Source organism: Tenrec ecaudatus, chromosome 1 (genome assembly GCF_050624435.1).
Source record: "Tenrec ecaudatus isolate mTenEca1 chromosome 1, mTenEca1.hap1, whole genome shotgun sequence".
Classification (NCBI taxonomy): domain Eukaryota; kingdom Metazoa; phylum Chordata; class Mammalia; order Afrosoricida; family Tenrecidae; genus Tenrec; species Tenrec ecaudatus.
The window spans coordinates 256,250,949-256,273,011 of NC_134530.1; the positions used below are offsets into that span (position 1 = coordinate 256,250,949).

Below are 22,063 nucleotides of genomic sequence, written 5' to 3' on the forward strand. Positions count from 1 at the left end.
CAGAAACAGCAACAGGAGTAATGAGCGATTCCCTGAGGATATGGGGGGAGAGTGAGGGGGATGGGCGTGGAGTGGGGAGGTAGCTGATAGCAAAGGTAACTGTATAACCCTACTTGTTTACTATAGGCGACCTTGATAGAACAATAACTACAGATTTATTCATTTACTGATGCCCTCCTGAAGAGAATTTAAAATTCATTCACTTTTGTTAGTGGATGTGTGCTACAGGAAAGTTGTGGGGTTTTTTGGTTTTGTTTTTTCCATGCTCCTCTCAGAATTGTTTCTTCTTCTTCAATATGAAAGTTTTATTATAAAGTGGCATAGTAATCTCTTTGGGGGATCAATTCTGTTTGGAGTTCTCCGAGCTTCATGAATAGCTATTTTATGTTCTGTCAGTGTGGTAGGGAAATTCTCCCTTATCACTTCAACAACTATTTTCTTTGTAGCTGATATTTCTTCTTTCTGTTCTGGCACATTTATCAAGTATATGTTGTTCCATTTTACAGTGTCCCATAAATCTCGGGTATTTTTCCCCTCAGCTTTTAAAGTCAATTTTATAACTCAATCTTCTTATGTTTTGGTCTTGAGAGAAAGATCTTCACTATCACTGCTTCTTGTTTCCATTGTTTCAATCCTACTGGTTTGTTCTTTCACAGTGCTTCCTACTTTTTGCCTTTTGCATTTCTCTTGAGAGTTGTTGAATTATTTCGAGCTTTTCATTGATTTTGTCAGACTAGTCATTTAGAGCATTCCTGAGTTCCTATATTCCCCATTGTACATACCGCTGTTTCTGTTTCCTGAAGCTTTTCCTCCAGTCACTTAAAGTATGACAACTATTGCTGTAATCTCCCTCCTGGGATGGTCCCTGGTCTTCTCCTCCTCCCAGAGGTCCGGAAAGAGCAGGGGTGAGGTGACCAAGACCCCAGGCATCCTGTGGGACAACTCAGAATCCATAGCTCCACACCTGCCCCTCACCCTTCCTGATTCTTTGTGTTAATTCCTCCTCGTGAGGCGCTAAATGTAGTTGACAAGTGTTTGTGTTTTTCGGGGGAAGGTGGGAATTCAGGCGGTCATAAGTTTTCTGCCACTTTCCAAGTTTTTCTTGGGAGAGATTGAGTGGCTCTGACTATGTGGCCATGTTTGATCTTATCTCCTTTGTGCTCATATTTTAGTTCTCATCTTTTTCACTGCTTCAAAGGTGTTTTGATTAAGATGATATCTTACGTTATGAAGGAGAGATTTATATTTATTAAAAAAAGAAGAAAGAAAGAAAATAGCTCACGTGGTTGCAGAGGCTGGCCAGTCCAAAATCTGTGGGTCAGGCATCAGGCTGGAGGCTTCTCCTGACTGATGAAGCTATCGGGGTGATGGATCCAAGATTGACAGGTAAGACCTCAGGTTACTGGCTCACAGACTGCAAAAGCTAATAAATCCCAAGACCGTAGGCAGTATGGCAGACCACTGGCTCAAGTCCCAAGAATTGGAGATTGGATCATGAGAGTTTGATGCTGGATGTAGGTAGAGAGAGCAAAAAGCCAGAGCTTTACTATAATATCGGTATATTTTAGAAGTAGTCTGTATCACTGAGGAAACTCCCTTTTCACCTAGTAGCTGCTCATAACAGATCTGATCATGGAAGTGATCACATTAAAACAGGGAATGACTACCTCGTAATTGCCAACTCAGAGCATCACAAGGCAGCCAAGATGATATTCAACCAACCTTACCCGTCTCAGATGGCATGGTTGTGGATTATAGTAACCCTTCCTCTCCTTTTGTCACTCATCTGAAAGCACCTCAAAACAAAATTCTTTATTACTCTTTCTCTAGACAGAGCCCATAGCTGTCCTTATGAAGACACTGAAAAACAGAAGTGATCACGGGTAGGGAAATAGTGTTATTTGCCTTTCCCTACTGACACATTTTATCAGCTGACAATGACTCTGTGTGATAAGTCAGAGGCTCCCACATATCTGTTGCTGTGTGGCCTTGACTATATTTAGACTTCAACCACTCTGTCACAAGGGTTCCTAAGCAATACAAGTATAAACCCGAACTTGACAATTTGACACTCCGTAAGACAAGGAAAGAGAGCCTTTGACTGAGAGCTAAAAGTCCCCACCTGACTGTCAACGTGGAAAGCTGAGTCACTTTGCCATTCTTGCTCTCACCTGTGAAACAGACAACTAGATGACCTCTAAAGCCACTTCTGGCTTGACATTTGAGGACCTCAGAGTCTACATTTATAGGTGTGTGTGTGTGTCTTTTCTTTTGAGTTAGTGTTGAGAACCTGACAGAATGTTTACCTGTATAGTTGTAAAAGAAAACTCCATTTATGCAAACTTTCGATAGTCTCGGAGTCTAAGGGGAACCACATTGGACCGAAGGAGAATTCCATGAGTGTTCTCATCATGTACAAGTGACAGTTGGTGGGTTTCTCCACAGAGTTGCTAGAAATCTCTATTTGGAGCAAGGGAAGTTGGCCCTCTGGAGGAGGAAGTTATATTACAAGGCTGAAATTTTAACACTGTTTGATCTAAATTAGAATAAATAAGAACCTTGAGTGTTTCCTTTTCTTTTTTAGTTTTTTTCTGAGATCCAAACATTTAAGCCTCCCCAGGATAATCTTATCACTGACAATCGCAGTCCAGAATCCAAATGTATTCATTGCCATATCATCTCCTTTTTTATAGGAAAGATTAATGATAGATGCTTTTTCAGGTGGTTTGAAGATGTTATAAATAGTTTTTTTAAACAAGCTTAACAAATTGTACAGCTAAATATCAAGTTACTTTCTTATCTCTCTTTTAATTATGATAATGACACTCTTAACATACAGACCTGACTTTTATAGTCTTTATTTAATTTTTTTATTAAATACTTTTACTGGGGCGCTCTTACTTCTCATCACAATGCATACATTCATCCTTTGTGTCAAGCACATTTGTACATTTGTTGCCATCATCATTCTCAAAACATTTTCTTTCTACTTGAGCCCTTGATATCAGCTCCTTATTTTACCCCCTCCCTCACCTGCCTTCCCTCCCTCATTAACCCTTGATAAATTCTAGATTATTATTTTCCTATCTTACTTCATCCTCTGTCACCCTTCACCCAATTTTATGTTGCTCATTCCACTGGGAGGGGTTCTATGTGGATCCTGGTGATCAATTCCCCCGTTCTCCCTGCACCTTCCCCTTTTCCTCCTGGTACCTCTATTCTCATTGTTAGTCCTGAGGGTTTTATCTATCCTGGATTCCCTATGTTGCAGGCTCTTATCTGTAGCAGTGTACATGTTCTGGTCTAGTATGACTTGTAGAATTCATGCGATGATACTGGGGAAACTAGAGAACTAGAGGAAATTTGTATGCGTCATCGGTGCTATACTGCACCCTGACTGGCTCATATCTTCCTTGTTACCCTTCTGTAAGGGATATTCAATTGTCTACAGATGGACATTGGGTCTCTACTCCATGGCCTCCCTTCCCATTCACATTGGTATGATTTTGTTCTGGGTCTTTGATGCTTGATACCTGATCCCATTGACACCTCATGATCACATGGGCTGGTGTGCTTCTTCCATGTGGGCTTTGTTGCTTCTCAGCTAGATGGGCGCTTGTTTATCTTTAAGCCTTTAAGACCCCAGACACTATATCTTTTGATAGTCGGGCACCATCCACTTTCTTCACCACGTTTGCTTATGTACCCACTTTGTCTTCAGTGATCTTGTCATGAAGGTGAACATCACAGTATGTTGGATTATTAGAACAAAGTGTTCTTGTGTTGAGGGAGTACTTCAGTGGAGACCCAATGTCCATCTACTACCTTCATTCTTAATATATCCTCTCGTTACATATAAATATATTTACATATGTATATGCCTATATTTAAACCTCTGTAAATGTCCTTTGCCTCCTAATTCTTTCCTCTATGATGTTTACAGTTTAAATGTTCCCAATTGATGAAGTTCTTGTTAACTATTCTGTTGTTTATGATCAATTTATTTTATTTAATAAAAAGTAAAAATAATTTTTTATTAGAATCACATATATTTATAGACTAATATTGTGAAAATTATAATTCCACCAAGCTTCAATTTTATTAAAACAGAACAGGAAATTACAGTGTGGTAGTTACATAATCTGGTGTCAATTTGAAAGGATTACAAGTCAAGGGGTGGAGTCTGGCCTGTTAATCAAGATGTAAACAATAAGGCCTCTGTGTGGGCATGGCCTTCTCCTGAGAACTCTGGGAACTCCTGTTTTTCCTCCTTGAAGGCAGCAGACACTTCACACTCTCTGCCCACTCCCTTGGAGACTCTACTTACAAGACTCACTCCCTGAGAGATTCTCTACTGACAAGACACATGGCGCTACGCCCAGGAGCTGGAGAAGCCACATGGACCTACCCTGATGCAACCAGACCTCTGGAGCCAGAGAAGCTACATAGAAACACTTGCCAGTGCTGAGATGATTACAATGCCACTGGATCCAGAAGACTTCCCAACCACTGGCCTGTGTTCTTCCTGCATTCGGTGTTATTGCATATGTTTTATGATTCTGAAGAGTACTTTACAGATTGTATCAGACATATGGACTAATACCAGACTTATGGACTTTCTCTGGATTGGGCTGGGATGTTTTCTCAATACTCAATTGCTCCTGTATATAAACATTTTTTTATTCTCTATGCATTTGTTTCTTTCATCAACCCAGAAAACACATGCAGTAATTCAAAATTACTAAGGAAGACAGAAAAAAAACCCCTCAAGATTTTAGCTGGGATTTTGAATGTTCATAATAGAGAATAATGAAGATAACCACTTAGGAGAATGATCTCTCTCTTTACTATCACAGAATGACAGGAGAAAGATAAAACTTTCTGCTTTCATTAAGATTTAGAGCCTGACACCTGACCCCTTCAACACCTTGTTGTTCCGCAGGCTGGTGTGCTTCTTCCATGTAGGCTGTGTTACTTCTGAGCTAGATGGCTGCTTGTTTACCTTCAAGCCTTTAAGACCCCAGATGCTATATTTTTTGATAGCCAGGCACCATCAGCTTTCTTCACCACATTTGCTTATGCACACTTTTGTCTTCAGTGATCATATCGAGAAGGTGTGCACCCACTGATATGATTTTTTCTTCTTTGATGTCTGATACCTGGTCCCTTCTATACCCCGTGGTCACACAGGCTGGTTTGCTTCTTCCCATGGGCTTTGATGCTGCTGAGCTAGATGGATACTTGTTTACCTGCAAGCCTTAAGACCCCAAATGCTATTTGATAGCTGGGCACCAAGAGCTTTCTTCACCACATTTGCTTATGCACACATTTATCTTCAGCGATTGTGTCAGGAAGGTGTGCATCATGTAATGCCAATTTAATACAACAAAGTGTTCTTGCATTGAGTAAATATTTGAGTGGAGGTCCAATGTCCATCTGCTGCCTTAATACAAAGTCTATCAATATATGCATATAGATCTATTTCCCCACCATCCTATATAAATATATTTACATATGTACATGCCTGTATTTAGACCTGTATAAATTTCCTTTGTCTCCTAGTTCTTTCCTCTATTTCCTTTTACTTTCCTCTTGTCCCACTATCATGCTCAGCCTTCATTTTGGTTTCAGTAATTTCTCTTGGTTACATTGCCCTTGATGAATCCCTACCAGGCCTCTCACACCCTCCTTGCCATTAATTTTGGATCACTTATTACTCCCTTGTCTCTATCATTGAAAATGAGGGTGAGTGCAGAGTGAAGACCTAAAGCCCATCTGTAGGCAACTGGACACCCCCTTATAGAAGGGTTGTGGGGAGGATACGAGTCAGTCAGGGTGCAGGGTAGCAATGATGAGACATACAACTTTCCTGTAGTTCTTAAATGCTTCCCTCCTCCGCTATCATGATCCCAATTCTACCTTACAAATCTGGCAAACCAGAGGATGTACATTGGTACAGATAGGAACTGGAAACACAGGGAATCCAGGATAGATGACCCCTTCAGGACCAGTGGTGAGAGTGGGGATACCTGGAGGGTGGAGGAAAGGTGGGGTAGACACATGGAAGAAGCACACCAGCCTGTGTGATCATGAGGTGTGATCACGGCCCCTGGAGATCCCCTTGCAGAGGGGTCTAGGGGAGGAGACGAGCCAGATGGTGTGATGTAGCAATGATGAAAAATTCAACTTTCCTCTAGTTTCTAAATGCTTCTCCCTCCCCCTCCTCACCCCCACTGTCATGATCCCAATTCTACCTGACAAGTCTGGTTAGACCAAAGGATGTACACTGGTACAGATAGGAACCAGAACACAGGGAATCCAGGGCAGATGATCCCTTCAGGACCAGTGGTTTGAGTGGCGATACTGAGAATGCAGAGGGAGGGTGGGTTGGAAAGGGGGAACCAATTATAAGGATCTACATGTGACCTCCTCCCTGGGGGATGGACAACAAAAAAGTGGGTGAAGGGAGACGTCAGACAGGGCAAGATATAGCAAAATAATAATTTATAAATTATCAAGGGTTCATGAGGGAGGGAGAATGGGAAGGAAAGGGGGGAAATGAGGAGCTGATATTAAGGGCTCAAGTAGAAAGCAAATATTTTGAGAATTATGATGGCAAGAAGTGTACAAATGTGCTTGACACAAGGGATATTTGTGTGGATTGTGATAAGAATTGTATGAGTCCCTGAGGTAGTTAGTTTATTGTGTCAGCCTGGCCAATAAACACATGTGGGGTTAATTGAAGGGTGTAGGAACAAATGGCTCAGGGAGCCTTGCCTATCTAGTTCTCTGGTCTGTTGCTTTCTGATGGTCAGACCAGGGTGCAGCTGCCTTAGCCAGTTCCCTGCTTCAGCTGCCAAGGCTAACTTCCTGCAAGACATCCCTGAGGAGAAACACATGGACCTACCCCAATGCAGCCCTGGGTGCTGGAGCAGCCATGTGGAGACCCCTGGCAGCACTGGAATGTTTATACGTTCAGTGACTCAGCTTTCCTCCTGCAGTCAGCATCATTGCGTCTGTTTTATGAGATGGAGGAGGACTTTGTGGATTGGTGTCAGACATATGGGTTCATGTTGGACTTGTGGACTTGGGCAGCACTAGGTTGGGATGTTTTCTTGATGCGCACTTAACATTTATATAAAACTCTCTGTTATACATATGAGTTTCTGTGTATTTGTTTTTCTAAAGTACCCAGACTAACAGAGCCCCCAATAAAATGATAAAAAAAAAAAGATTTAGAGCCTCAGAAACACAAGGGCAGTTCTCATCTGGGCTATAGTGTTGCTGTGAGTCAGACTAACTTGATGGCACTGAGTTTGATTCTGATGAGAGTCTTTGGGTGGTACAAATGGTTAACACACTCGACTATTCAAGAGGTTGGATGTTGGAGTCTACCCAGAAGTTCCTCAGAAGAAAGACCTAGTGATTTATTTCCAAGAAAAAAATCCACTGCTGAAAGTACTTCCAAACACCATTGCACTCTGACACATCTGGGTTTGACTTGACTTGACAGGAACTGGTTATATCATGGCATGAGAATGTCCTAGGTGGGGAGGGATATTGATTGCCACTCTCTGTATACTCTGCCCAGAGGCAGAAGATGAAGAGATCATCTTCTCAGAAGCGCTCCCGTAGCCCCTCCACCAGCAGTAGCTCCCCATATTGGGGGAAAATGAGTGTGAAGGTCCCCTGGTGGCAGAGGAGAACGTCTATGTGAAGAGAAGAGAAAACTTTTGGAATGAAGACTGGTGCACTGGTGAGGCCTGTGTAGAATGTCCTCTGCCGACATATATTATTTGAAAAGGGCACACTTGAGATTGCATGTATACATCATTTCTTCTAGTGATGTATGAAGCTGAAGAAAATTCAAAAAAGTCCACTAACGCCAACAATGACCTTGAGTCTATCCCAGCTGAATTTCGAGAACATGGCAAGAACAGAGTCTCTACATTGAGCACTAATGACAGAAGACCCTGTGACTGTGGGGGGACATCAAGAACATCATTCAAGAACAAAGCAAAGAATCATTAGAAAGTCAGAGCAAATCAAAGCGAAAGAAAAACAACCAAAGTGAATGTCAGAAGAGAGTCTGAAACTTGCTCTTAATTGTAGAATAGCCAGAGTCAATGTAAGAAATGACGAAGTCAAAGAGGTAAGTAGAAAACTTCAAAGGACAGCTTGAGAAGACAAAGCTAAATATTATCATGAAATGTGAAAAGACCTAGACTTAGAAAACCAAAAGGGAAGACATTCAACCGGCATATCTTAAACTGAACGAACTCAAGAAAAAGTTTAAGCCTCAAGTTGCAATATTGAGAGATTCTGTGGGAAAAATATTGAATGATGCAGGAAGCATCCAAAGAACATACAGGGTGACTGTACCAAACAGAACTAATAGACATCCCATCCTTTCAAGAGGTAGCATATGAGCCAGGACCAATGATGCGGAAGGATGCAATTCACTGAAAGCTGCACTGAAAGCATTAGCCAAAGGAAGTCTCCAGGAAATTATGTAATACCAACTGAAATATTTCAACAGGCTGGAGAGGCTCTAGAAGCCCTTATTTCGGAACACAGCTACCTAACCAACTAACTAGAAGAGATCCATATTTGTACCCATTCCAAAGAAAGGTGACCCAACAGAATGCTCAAATTATAGAACAATAGCATTGCTATCACATGCAAGTAAACTTTTCCTGAAGATTATCCAACACTGGTTGCAACTATACATTGATAGGGAGCTGCTGGGGATTCAGAAGAGGATGTGGAACAAGGAATATCATTGCAGATGGATCTTGACTGGAAGCAGAGATTACCAAAAAGATGTTTACTTGTGCTTTATTGACTATGCCAAGGCATTGACTGTATGTATCATAACAAACTATGGATAACTGTGTTAGTCCAGGTTGACTAAAGAAAGAAATCCAGGACACTCATATATATATGAGAGCTTTATATCAAAGAGTAAATGCATATTAAGAAAGCATCCCAGCCCAATCCAGATCAAGTCCATAAATCTGATATTAGCCCATATGTCTAATACCAATCTATAAAGTCCTCTTCAGACTCACGGAACAAATGTAATGATGCCAAGTGCAGGAAGATCACAAGCCAGTGGGTGCTAAGTCTTTTGTATCCAGTAGTGGTGGAAGCATCTCAGCACTGGCAGGGTCTCCATGTGGCTCCTTCAGTTCTCAGGGCATGGGTTCTATCAACATAGTGCCATGTGTCTTGTCAGTAGAGTGTCTCTCAGGGAATGAGTCTTGAGTCTTAGAGAGTTTCAAAGGGAGTGGGCAGAGAAATTGTCTTCCACCTCCAAGGAGGAAATAAGGAGTTCCCAGAATTCTCAGGAGGCCATGCCCACACAGAGGTCACATTGGCTAGGACTGATTGACAGATAGACTCCACCCGTTCACTCTTAATCCCCTCAAATCCCAAATGGACAGCAGATTATGTAACTACCACAATCATCTTGAAAATAATGAACATTCTAGAACATTTCATTGTGCTTATGGGGAACTTGTACATGGATCAAGAGGCAGTTGTGAAAATGGAACAAGAGAATACCGCAAGTTTAAAATCAGGACAGGTATGCAGCAGGGTTGTATCCTCTCACTATACTTGTTCATTCTGATTATTTGCTGAGAAATATACTTATTAATAACCTGTGATACACAGATGACACAGCCTTGCTTGCCTTTTAAAGTGAGGAGAACTTGAAGCATTTGCTGGTGAAGATTAAGGATTGCAGCCTCCAGTTTGTATTATGACTCAATGTAAATAAGACCCAAATCCTCACAAGTGGACCAATGGGAAACATCATGATTAATGGGTTGAAGTTGTCAAGGATTTTGTCATTCTTGGGAAACCAATCACTGCTCAAGGCAGCAGCAGTCAAGAGATCAAATGAGCTCTTGCATTGGGCAAATCTACTGTGCAAAACCTCTTTAGAGTATTCAAAAGCAAGTATGTCACTTGGAGGACTAAGATGTCTTACCCAAACCATGGTATTTTCAATGGCCTCATATGCCTGTGAACATTGAACAATGAATAAAGAAGACCAAAGAAAAATGGATGCATTTGACTTGTGGTGCTGGAGAAGAATATTGAAAGTAACATGGACTGCTAAAAGGACAAACCAATCTCTCTTGGAAGAAGTATGGCCACAGTGCTCCTTAGAGAATGGATGATGAGACTTCCGCGTACATACTATGGACATGTTGTCAGGAGAGACTAGTCCCTGGACAAGAACAGCATGCTTGGTAAGGTTGAGGCACATCGAAAAGAAGAAGGTCTTCAGGACAATGGTATGAAGCTGTGGCTGCAGCAATGGGCTCAAGTACAGGAACAATTGTCAGGATTTACTCCTATAAAGCGTAACAGCCTTTGAAACTCACAGAGGCAATTCTACCCTGTCCTATAGGGGTGCTATGAGTTGGCATAGACACAATGGACTGACTCAGTGGCTGTGCAATGGGCTCGAGCATTGTGAGGATAGTGTGGGACTGGGCAGTTTCGTTCTGTTGTACACAGGATCGCTGAATCACAACTAACTCAATGGCACCTGACAACAACATCTTGGCTTACTAGGTACTTACTCGTTTTTATTTAACAAGCACCTAGGACTGCCTTTCACCCTTGCTTTTTCCCATAGGCCTCTTAGAGCCAAACAACCTCAGTGCCATCAAGTCAATTCCAACTTACAGCAGCCTGCACAGGGTTTCCGAGGCCTCTTAGTGGAGGCCAATGAGATGGCTGCTTAGCTCTGGGTGATGGAATGCAAAAGGTGACCAAAGAACAAAGCCCCGAGCCTGGACTTCTAGGCGCTTTGGAATGATCAAACCACTTCAACCTACTATGACTGTCTTTCCATGAAGGTTGTTTTCTTTATTCCAGGAACTAAAAGTGGTTAGTCTAAATCTTAGGATCGCAGCCACAGCCCTCAGCGCCAACAACCAGGAAGTCGTCAGGGAGAAAGTCTTGGGGGGTGGGGGGGGTGGGCAGACACGCCCTGGGGAGGCCCCATCCCGCTCCTCCTGGAGCTTTAGCGCCCATACTTCCTTTGGTTATGGGTCTCCGTTGTTAAACTCTTATTTGTTTGTTTTAACTGTGGAGAGTATTTTTATCAACACGACAGTGATCTTCCTTGCCCCCTTTAATCATACACAAGTTCTCGGACTCATTAAAGTCTACGAATCCATTTGCACTCTGATCCATGCTAATAAACCCATGGATAATCTCTGTCCTCCTTACATGATGAGGTTTGCCAGAAAGAGGTGAGACATTTCATGAATCCACAATTATTTCACCCTTTTAAATATTATATATTTTGATAAAATCACATACCCAAACGTTTGAAAAGAAAAAAAAAACATCCCTCGCAACATTATTGGCTTTATCGTTCAACAGTAATCATTTTGGCATTACAGGGAGAAAGTGGTTAGTCTAAATTTTAGTATCATGGCTAAGAATGGCCTTTTGCACACAGCAGGAGTTATCCATGCTCTGGGCCGGGTAAGCTGGCCTGCTTAGCATGGGGGCGGTCTCTTTACCTGTGAAGGGAGATCCGGCTGAGAGCACTTTGGTACCCCAAAGTCAGGTATACATGGGTATGTGCCCAGGATGTTTTTTGAAACCTGTTGTCTTCCCCGTGCCACGCAAAACAAACTCACAGCCGCCGAGTCTATTCGGCCTCCGGAGGACCCTCTAGGGCACAATAAGCCGCCCCAAATTTGCTTCCACCCAAAGCAGAGTTGGGAATCCAGGCCGGATGCAGAGGAGAAGAGCGCGTCCTCTCAGAGGAGACACACCTCGACCTCTTGGGTCATTTGGTCCTTTAGTAAGACGGGAACTGTCAGATGTTTGCGGGCAGTTGAGTGGGAGGCAGAGTTCCCTGGAAGCCTGGCTGTCGGGAAGGATCCCAGCCACGGCGCTGCGTCAACACTGTGGAGAAAGCCTTCGGGCCAGACACGCCCTGGGCGGCCCCACCCCGCTGCGCCGAGCGCTATAAGGCTCCCCTACTTCCTTCGGTCCTCACCCAGCCTCGAGAGTCCTCCCGCAGGTAAAGCCGGGCCGGGGGCCAGCGCGCCGGGAGGGGCCGGGCACCTGACTGCGAGCGTCAGCGGAGCCGGCGGGGTGGCAGGAGGGGTGCCAGGGCTGGCGTCCCGAGAGAGGCACAAACCGAAACTGGAGGCCTGGCTGTTTGCTTTCGCGCAGGAGCACCCTCCTCCCCGCGGCCCAGCCTGGGCCACTTGCCCGCTAAGGAGCGGGTGGGGGGAGGGGAACCCAGTGCCCGCTGCCAGCGCGCTTCGCCCCCCAGCCCGCGCCCCGTTCTGGCCCCTCGCCGCTGTCTCAGCCACCCGCAGCTCAGAGCACCCACCGGTGCGTGAGAGGCCGGGGCCAGTTAGTCGCCACTCTAGCACTATGGGATCCAGGCGGCACTCTGAGGCTGCGGTGGCATGCTGGGTTGGGCACTGGGCTGCCAATGGCAAGGGTGGCGGTTTGAACCCACCAGCTGCTCCACGGGGGTAAGTTGAGGCTCCCTGCCCGCTTCTCTAGGCTCCGTAAAAGTCAGAATTTATTCGATGCTGTGGTGGCTTTGTCTGTTTTACTTATTTAATAAATCCTGCACCGCTAAGGGTTCACGAACAGCTCCCAACCAGGAGGATAATTAGATTTATTTGCCAGGATTTCCTGTTCGGTATAGTAGACACCTGTTTCCGAACGAATACCTTCTTATCTCCGATTACTTTGGGACAAGGAATAACCACGCTGACTCACTGCCAAAGGGCGATAGAGCAGAGCCGCCCTCCGTGGTTAGGCCGGAGCTCTCTGCAGGAGTCGAAAGCTCCTCCCAGCAGCTGGGGCTTCAAACAGGCGACTTAACCGTTCGCAGGGCGTGACCACTAGGCCATCAGGGCTCCTGGACAATGTATACATTACCCAAATATATCACGGCCCCAAACCAAGGGGTCAGCAGGATGCTTGTGACCCGACTGAAGTGCGCAAGAGCCCAAGGAGCTGGGACAGGGGCGGAGCCCTGTAGACACCTAGGTCTAGCCTGGGTACCTGCGGCAGCATGGGTGTGCGGGAAAGATGGGGTTCTTGCCCCGCTGAGTGAAAGGGGAGAAAATGCATGTTTCCGGGGAGCTTGGGGCCATGGAGACAGGATGAACCGAAGACCCAACGCCAGAGTGGCAACTCAGGCCTCTGTTCTTTACCCTAGTCCGTGACCATGGAGCAGCTGAGCGCCACCAACACCAACTTCGCTTTGGACCTGTTCCAAAGCCTGACTGAGAAAAATTCGACCGGCAACATCTTCTTCTCCCCCTACAGCATTTCCTCAGCAATGGCCATGATCCTCCTGGGGGCCCAGGGCAACACGGCCGCACAGCTGTCCAAGGTCAGCAAGGCAAAACCTGTCTCCTGGGTGACCTCTTCACCGCCTTCTGGTAGCTCCAACAGCTCCTTAGCTTTCTGGCTTCTGCTTTGCGTGTGATACAATGTTACTCATAAATAATACCTGTGACATAACATTGCCTTTCAGCAGGATTGAACATGCTGTCCTGAAAATAATTTTTTAATATATTGGTTCTGATAGGATATTATAACAAATTTTCTCATCCCAAGAGTGATGTGACATAGTATACACACTATGGTGGAGAAGCTAGTGGTGTGGCCCTTGGAAGGACCTGTTCAGACAGATTAAATACTGCTGGGCTGATCATAAAGCTATGCAAACAGTTCATCTCTCAGTGAATGACATGGACTCTGTTCAGCTGTAGTTTTGCTCATCGTGTCTTAAAAGTAAGGAGTAGCTCAGCCATAGTAAAATCATAAAAGATCTCTTTATGTATAGTTGATACTTATGGGAAATTAAACTTTTGCCAGAAATCTAAATTTTAAGCTGTAATATTAAAATAAGTGAGTTACTTATAAGCCATTAAAAAAGCTCAGTGTGTATAGTAGTTTTGTATTCCTGCATTGCTAATCATTTTTATTACTTATTCCTGAGACTCAAAAAAATACATAGGATATGTAATATGAACATGGACATCCACTTGTGTTTTTCTTTAAAAGCATGTATCCATAGCTTTGTGAGACATAATTACTCTTTTTACATCTCTTATTAGCCCGTCATATTTGCAGAATATAATTTCAACAAAAGGTGATGTCGAAACAGAAACATGTCTCACAAAGTTACATATAGTTTATATTCTTTGTTCCCTAATGAAAAATTCATAACAACTGTAGGAATCATCATTATTAATAACAAAAACGCCTGGCTTTCCAAACACCACTAATCCCCATTGTTATTTCAAAATCAGTGGTCCTCCAAAGCATGCTTTCGTTCCTTTAGACATTCCACTTTGATGCGGTGAAGGAGCTCCATTCCAGGTTCCAGAGTCTGAATGCGGACATCAACAAGCGTGGTGCCGCCTACATTCTGAAAACTGCTAACAGGTTATACGGCGAGAAAAGCTATCACTTCCTTCCCGTGAGTACTTCCGGTGGCGCACTCTTACACCCAATCGAGAGTGTGGGTTGTTTAGCTTCATCGCAGGAGCAGAGTCGGCTTAGAGGCATTTAAAAGCATTCCATTTCTCTATCATTTGGGGCTGATGGTGATCTGAGAGGAGAACCTGCAGGCAAGGGGGGGCAGGAGGAAAGCAGGGTGCAGAGGAGATTCCTGCTAGGTGATCGGTGGATATATGCCACAGTCCCGGCAACGGGACAATGGGCCCTGGATTCACTTTAACCACATTGAAATACAGGCAGTATTTGCTCATTTATGAATACCTTACTCGGAGGTCTTTATGAAAAGAATGCCACCAAGCCTACAGAAGCATAAAGGTAAAATGTTGCTGGCAGTTAGCATTTTACGAAGATTTCTGTCACCCCGAAGGACTTTAGAAAGCCATTTCAGTATGATGTGCAGCTATTTCTCTCTCTCTCTCTCTCTCTCTCTCTCTCTCTCTCTCTCTCTCTCTCTCTCTCTTTCTCTCGTTCACTGTCTGTGTGCAGGAGTTCTTGACGTCAACTCAGAAAATGTACGGGGCCGACTTGGCCAGTGTGGATTTCCAGCATGCCTCTGAGACAGCCAGGGAGGAGATAAATAAGTGGGTCAAAGACCAGACCGAAGGTAAGGGAAGGAGAGAGCTGTTTGTGCAGCATCTTTGCATCATTCCCACCTGCATTTCCTCACTCTCTTTTATCCACCCTCCCTACCCATCCTACCCAGACCTGCTCTCTGCCCTAAAGCAGGATGTGTATGAGAACTCTGTCCTACCTTCTTTCCTAGAAAGCTTCCACATATTAGAAGTTTACCAAAGTGACTATTTCACTCCAATGTAAATAAAATAGCTCTTTCCCCGCCAAGTTCTGCCAAGTGACATTTTGAAACCATAAGCTAATATTATTTATAAAACAAAAGGGAGAAGTGTTAAAAAATCCAACTCTAGCCAAATGTATTTAATATCTATATGAAAAGAAGTCTGAAGCAGTAATCACAAACTTTATTATTTGACAACATCTTGCCAAATAAAGGAAGTATTTAGGGTGGGGAATGACTTCTTCTGGCTCAATTTACCAATTTAGTCAGTCTCTCTTCCAGCATCATTTTTTTATGGGTCAGGGCACTTACAGACTGCTTGGCTCCCATAAGAGGAACTGCACCAGATCCATGGGCAGAGCCCTTGTTCAGTGTTGTAACTTTTGTACATTTGTTACCATTTTTACTGTGAGAGGCACTATACAAGGGAATGACAAGTCAGAATAGATTCAGTGGCTGTGAGTTTCTGAGTTTCTGTGAGAGCCAACTTAGCAGATTTGAAGAGGCGATTCACTTGTTATTGAAAACTTTTTTATTCCTTTTTAACTTGAAAAACAAACACCATTCAATAAACAAGACCCATCATGGACCACACGACTAGAAAGGGACCCTTGCCCTACTTGAAGCTCTAGTACAGATTTGTTTTTAAGTGTTGTTTTTCACAAGGGATGGATGTGCAACGCACCAGTGTGCCTCACAAGTTGACTTATTGATGACACATGTGTCAAGATTCCTAACTGAATCCCATGTTCGGGGACAATTAAGACAAAAGATAGATGTTTGAATTGCATTTTAATGACAGAACAAGGTGGGTTCAAGTTTGGAATTCCAACATGTGAATTTTTCAAATGTAATATTGCTTTATCTTTCCAGGGAAAATCCCAGAATTATTGGCTGCGGGGGTAGTTGGCAGCATGACTAAGCTGGTGTTGGTGAATGCCATCTATTTCAAAGGCAACTGGAAGAACAAATTCATGGAAGAAGCCACAACGGATGCCACATTCAGAATAAATAAGGTAAGGCAAAGTGATTCTCAAGGACTGTTTCTTGCTCTAAAAAACATGGTTAATTGGAGTGCTGTGCCTTTTCCCTTGTTCAGAAAGACACCAAAAAAGTGGAAATGATGCATCAGAAGAACAAATACCCATTTGGCTACATCCAGGAACTAAAGTGTCGTGTGCTAGAATTGCCTTACGAAGGTAACGACCTCAGCATGGTCATCCTGCTGCCGGATGACATTGAGGATGACTCCACAGGCCTGAGGAAGGTAATGTATTCCTGGACTTCATGGATCATGTTGCCTTCTGATATACTAATTGCTCCTGTATTTACCACTGGGGAGTGCTTGATCAGTGTTAACTGATGCTGTTCCATGATTTCTTGCCAGTTCTTTGTGATTCCTTCGAAGTTAGCCCATCTACAGTTACTACTGCAAAGCCCTAAGTTTAGGGTTTCAAGAAAGATGTGTAGCAAATGCTATAGAACTGCATGGTGGCAAGCATGGAGAGATCCATGTTCCAGGCAGCATCAAGTACCAGCTGCTTACAGGACGTAGCTCTGGCATCAACTCTGAAGCATTGTTTCCCTGAGGGGTGCAAACAAAAAGGAAACAGTAACCCAAAACATACATGATAATATACAATGTTACATATTACATCACGGTACGACAAAGTTCTGTGATTTATTATGCATCCTTGCTACACTCCATATAGGCCATGAGTTAAATTTCCAAAGCTTCGTGATAAAAGGTCTCATGTGTCATGGTAGCTTGACAGTTAAGCCTGTTCCTAATATGAACTTTACATGCGCTTTCCATTATGTGATCAAAATCGATGACATCTCTTGCCAGGGCTAGAAATGGGTCAAACTGTGAAGACTGCCACTTTTCTGTATTGTCCGCGGCCTGTGATATGTTTTTATCCAACCATACTTGCTATTAGGAAAGGATCTAATTATTAGTCACTTGCATTTGTAGAGCATGTATTAAAATTTGTACATGATATATTTTTTTCCTTCCATTTTATTTTTATTGCTTCTTTCCATTATATTTCTGTGTTTGTATTGTCTCTGATCGTGAAGGGAACATCTCTCGCCTCATGATAAGAGTTGTCCCCATTGAGAAGAATGATGATTTTATTCTATGTTGACAATAATAGCAGTTATAATAATAGCTTACATTTAAGTATCACTCGGTACTCCAAGCACTTTACAGGTGCCAGTTTACTTAATTCCCCTTTCCATTGTGAATTGGGTGAAGTTTTACAGAGCAAATAAGGTTTCCATTTGACAATGCAGACACATTTTAGTTCATGGTATTGATTGTAATTCCTACAATGAAGCCTCATTTATCCCACTTTGCCCCTGTGTTTCCCATTTTCATTCCTCCTTTTCTAATCCTTCTGCAATTTGTCCTTGGGAAAACGCTGCCCTTTTGATCTCAACTGGTTGATTATTTGGAGATGTGAACACCTCCTTCCTGTTATTTCCCCGCTCACAAATCTGTTGGTTGTTTGGCTGAAAATTGAGCCACAAGGGGAGTTTACTTCTAGATCCAAAAGGTGTTTGGGAGTTCCACTCGTCTCTATTCAAACAGTAGACAAGGACTCCTTATTGATTTGGGGTTTTATTGCATAAGTTTCTTACACTCTATCTAGGACCTTCTCAGGGGATCCTTTGGGGAGCTTTTCCTAGTTGGCAGTGTTAGCTGAGCACCAACTAGCTCTTCTGGTCTCTGCATCATGGAAGCTGAGGATCACGTGGTTCACTGGGCTGCTTGTTTTCATGAGGTTTTCTTTCACTCTTCTTTGCTCTGGATGGGGAAAGTCCAATAGTTTCACCTTAATTAGTCATTCACAGATTTTTAAGACTCCAGGTACCATTCACCAAAATACGATGTAAAAATATCTCTGTGGACTTTGCTATGTCAGTTGACCTTTGTGCTTCCCCAAACTATAGTCCTGAGTTCCAGGTCCAGCAACTTACTGCCTCAAGGTGCTCGCTTATGACCCGGATGTTTTCATGGCTGTGACCCTGTGTACTGTATTATCTTCATGGATAGAATTGCCACATAGATAAATACTACATGTGTAGAAATATCCTGTCAGAACTAGAATAGATTCATGGGTCCCTGGGTAATTGCCCCATTCTGCATCCCACACCTGTTTACTTTGTGTCTATATGCATGTATCAATTCGGAGATTATTGTTACTGCAGGATTGTGGGTGTAATTGTGCTTTCCTGTGTTGCCTTTGACTCTTGTACTTCCTCTCAGTTTTTCCTTTGTCTTTGCTGACGACTCTCTTATTGTATACCGCCTTCCCCTCTGTTGATTTATTACATGCTCCCAACAACGCTATGAGGAGGACACTCTTATTGTCCCCCTTTTGGATAAGCATCTAGATCTAGCTCATCATCTCTGTCTCTAAAATTTTCATTTGGGACTAAAGTCCTTACAGCTGACTTCCTCAGCTCCACCGAGGTTTACAGGTTACCATAACGCCAAAGGACTTCAGAATAAGGAAGACTTTAAAAGTTCCCCTGGCACCACTTTGCCAAGTAGAAAATCCACAATGACCCAGGAATTGTTGATGTCCACAGGGCCTTTGATGACTTGGGACTCAACTGTTATCAATAATATTACCCATTACCAGAAGTTAATTAGATCCACCCCAAAGAATCAGATTTGGCACAAAACATGAAGGAAACAATTTAGGCAACTGATATTTTGTATTTACTCATGTAAATACTAGTCCCAATAATGCTTTATACTTGATAATATTATGTAAGATGTAATTCACCTCCAGTTTGTCTTCATTCTTATTCCAGATTGAGGAACAATTGACTTTGGAAAAACTGAATGAGTGGACCAGTCCTGAGAACCTGAGTCGTGTTGAAGTCAATGTCAGCTTGCCCAAGTTCAAGTTAGAAGAGAACTACAACCTCAACTCCTACCTAGCCCAGCTGGGTTTGCAGGATCTCTTTAGCAGTAATAAGGCTGATCTGTCTGGCATGTCAGGAGTCAAAGATCTTTATATATCCAAAATTATCCATAAGTCCTTCGTGGAAATAAACGAGGAGGGCACCGAGGCAGCGGCCGCCACGGCAGGCATTGCCACTTTCTGCATGTTGTTGCCAGAGGAAACTTTCGAGGCCGACCACCCATTCCTTTTCTTTATCCGACACAATACCTCAAAGAGCGTGCTGTTTCTCGGCCGTTTCTCTTCTCCGTAGAGACCATGGAGAAACGGGGTCTGGCCTGGAGTTTTCTTGTCTTTCTTCTTGGAAACCCAATGCACTCTCCACTGCGCGACACAGCCCTTGTCTATGTTTTCAATGGTAACGGTTCACTCTTCAGAAACAAATCTTGAATTTCCTTTCTATGCTTAACCCTTTCACTGAACATTGGAATCTATTCGCCTCTCTTATGTGGCAAAACTCTAGTGATTGATTTTATATGAAAATACAATGAATTCAAATAAATCAATAAAAAGGAATGGATCCAACTCTTTCCTGACAGCTATCGGAGAGCCCAAAAGTACGATGATTTATTTTATGGGTTGGGCTTTTGAAACTGATTGATACACACCGGCTGTGGATGACAGCCCTACATAGGCATTCCATTGGAGTGTAGAAGGGGCGCCTGATCAAGGACCTGGGCTACGAAGACAGCTGGGTCTCTTTATAGAATGAGTAATCTACTAGGTCCCTTTTTGTTTTTAAGTAATATGTTGTTGTCTCTTTGGTGAAATAGTAAATGATATTTCGTGACGTTTAAATAATATTGTATTTTGTTTAGGGAGCAGGTTTGCAGGGCAGTTGAGGTTTCCATTCAGTGAAATTGATGGCATTCTTCATCATGTGTGACCATTCTCAGCACTCTCACAACTTCCACCTCTCTGTTCCATTGCCATTAATCTGCACCCTCGTGTTTGTTTTGAAGCAGTCTTTGCTTGCCTTGTTCTATCCTCTGTTTTCTAAACTAGTGAATTAAAGGGCCACCTGGGTCAAAGCGTCCAATCACTCTTCTCTTTTCCTATCTTCTGCCTGTGTGTAGAGTTTGTGTGGGATCAAGTGTAGCCAGAAGTTGGTGTTTTATGACAGCAGAAGTCAAGAGAGCTCAAGACGAAAACAGAGGGGAGACAGCCAAACAAGTGGGTGCAAAGAGTCACTGTTAAGACAGCTCCACTTAGTGTGGCCTGATAGAGGCTCTTGGCGTGTGTTGTATGATGCTGTCCTGACAATGGGATAGGCTTGTGCAATGCGATGGCTTTCAGGTCTTTGTCAAGCTACTCCTGTGGACGGGTCCTTAACGCCTCATACTGAAAATGAAATAGAAATTCTAGAACTCTAAGCAACAAACTAACAGCTCCAGAGCTATGATTTAACATCAAATTGGAAAATACCTAAAAAGATGATGTATAAATTCTAAGGCCAGAAGAAACGACCCATAATAGATTCCAGAAAGAAACCAGGATGGACAATGCAAAAAAAAAGAGCACAAGAGACTGCAAATTTGTCACCCGGGTGGTGTCTGAGCACCTCTAGCTTCACCTGTTGGTGGAAGCAAAGTCAAAACCAAGACCCTGCTCCCATTTATCTGCAGGCGCTAACCATAAGGCAGACCCAACATTACACCAGCAGGCAATGCGGAGTAGTAATTGGTTATGATTCAGAATCAGGATTGCTTCTGATTATCTGAGCTTCATACTTTGCGTGTCCCAAGTTTCAATTATTGATAGATGTGCGAAGCTGCTTCTTCTCAGTTTTAGCTGTGACCCATCAGCAAATAAAGTCCCCGAAGGCTGGCTTCACTCCCTTCATGTCATTCTGGGCAATTCTACTTTGAGAAGGCAGCTCTTCCTCAATCCTGTTTGGAGAGCCTTCTGACCTGAGAGGCTCATCTCCTGGCACGATCTCTGCCAATGTCCTGCCTCTCTGTTCATAAGGATTTCAGTGTCTGACAAAGTTCCACTGCTACTCATAAGGTTTTCAGTGGGCAATTCTTCAGACGTGGACATCCTGGTCCTAGTCCTTCTCCACAGTCTGGTCTTCGTCTATAAGCTCTGCTGACACCTGTTTCCATGGGGGGACCCTGCTGATATTTTAAAGATCAGCATCACGTCAATGCACCAACCACCACAGTCCAACCGGCTGACTGACAGGTGGGGGCAGTGAAAAAGAGGAAGGTCCTTGAAGAGATGGATTAACGCTGTGGTTGCAACAATGGGCTTGAGTAAGTGTGAGTGTGGTTTGTTCTGTTGAACATGGGTCACTGTGTGTCAAAACCAATGCGAAGGCACTCAACAACAACATATGGTGTCTACAGGAAGTATATTGAAAGCTTAAAAATTTAGAGACTCTGAACTGGGTCATTTTCATTGGACACCCTTCTAAGAATTTGCATTTCTGGTTTGAAAGAAAAACAATAATGCCCTCACTCCACAAAAATAGTTGTAGCTATATTAGTACTAAGTAGATTTTCTGATTATAGAGACAAATACGTCATGATAAAAGACTCAACTCAGTAGGAAAATACGTCAACTCTGAATTTTAATGCATCCTATACCATGCCCTTGAAATGAAATAACAAAAACAAAGCAGGTAAAGCAGAATTTGAGAAAAAAACAAAGATATATACTGTCACCAATTAGTCAATAACTTAATGAAGCCTAAGATTTATTATTCTAGAAGATAAATAGATATATAATACTCACAAGGACAAACCTCGTAGTA

The 22,063-nt window shown here is 43.1% G+C and overlaps 1 protein-coding gene across 1 annotated transcript; it reads left to right on the forward strand.

Moving 5' to 3' along the window:
• The first annotated feature begins 11,900 nt into the window (after positions 1–11,900).
• Positions 11,901–20,109, forward strand: SERPINB1 (serpin family B member 1). The gene is made up of 7 exons (XM_075531607.1): positions 11,901–12,061; positions 13,226–13,402; positions 14,360–14,497; positions 15,025–15,142; positions 16,205–16,347; positions 16,431–16,598; positions 19,157–20,109. The coding sequence occupies exons 2-7, from the start codon at positions 13,235–13,237 to the stop codon at positions 19,559–19,561; spliced, it is 1,140 nt and encodes a 379-aa protein (XP_075387722.1). The 5' UTR covers positions 11,901–12,061; positions 13,226–13,234; the 3' UTR covers positions 19,562–20,109.
• The last annotated feature ends 1,954 nt before the right edge of the window (positions 20,110–22,063 follow it).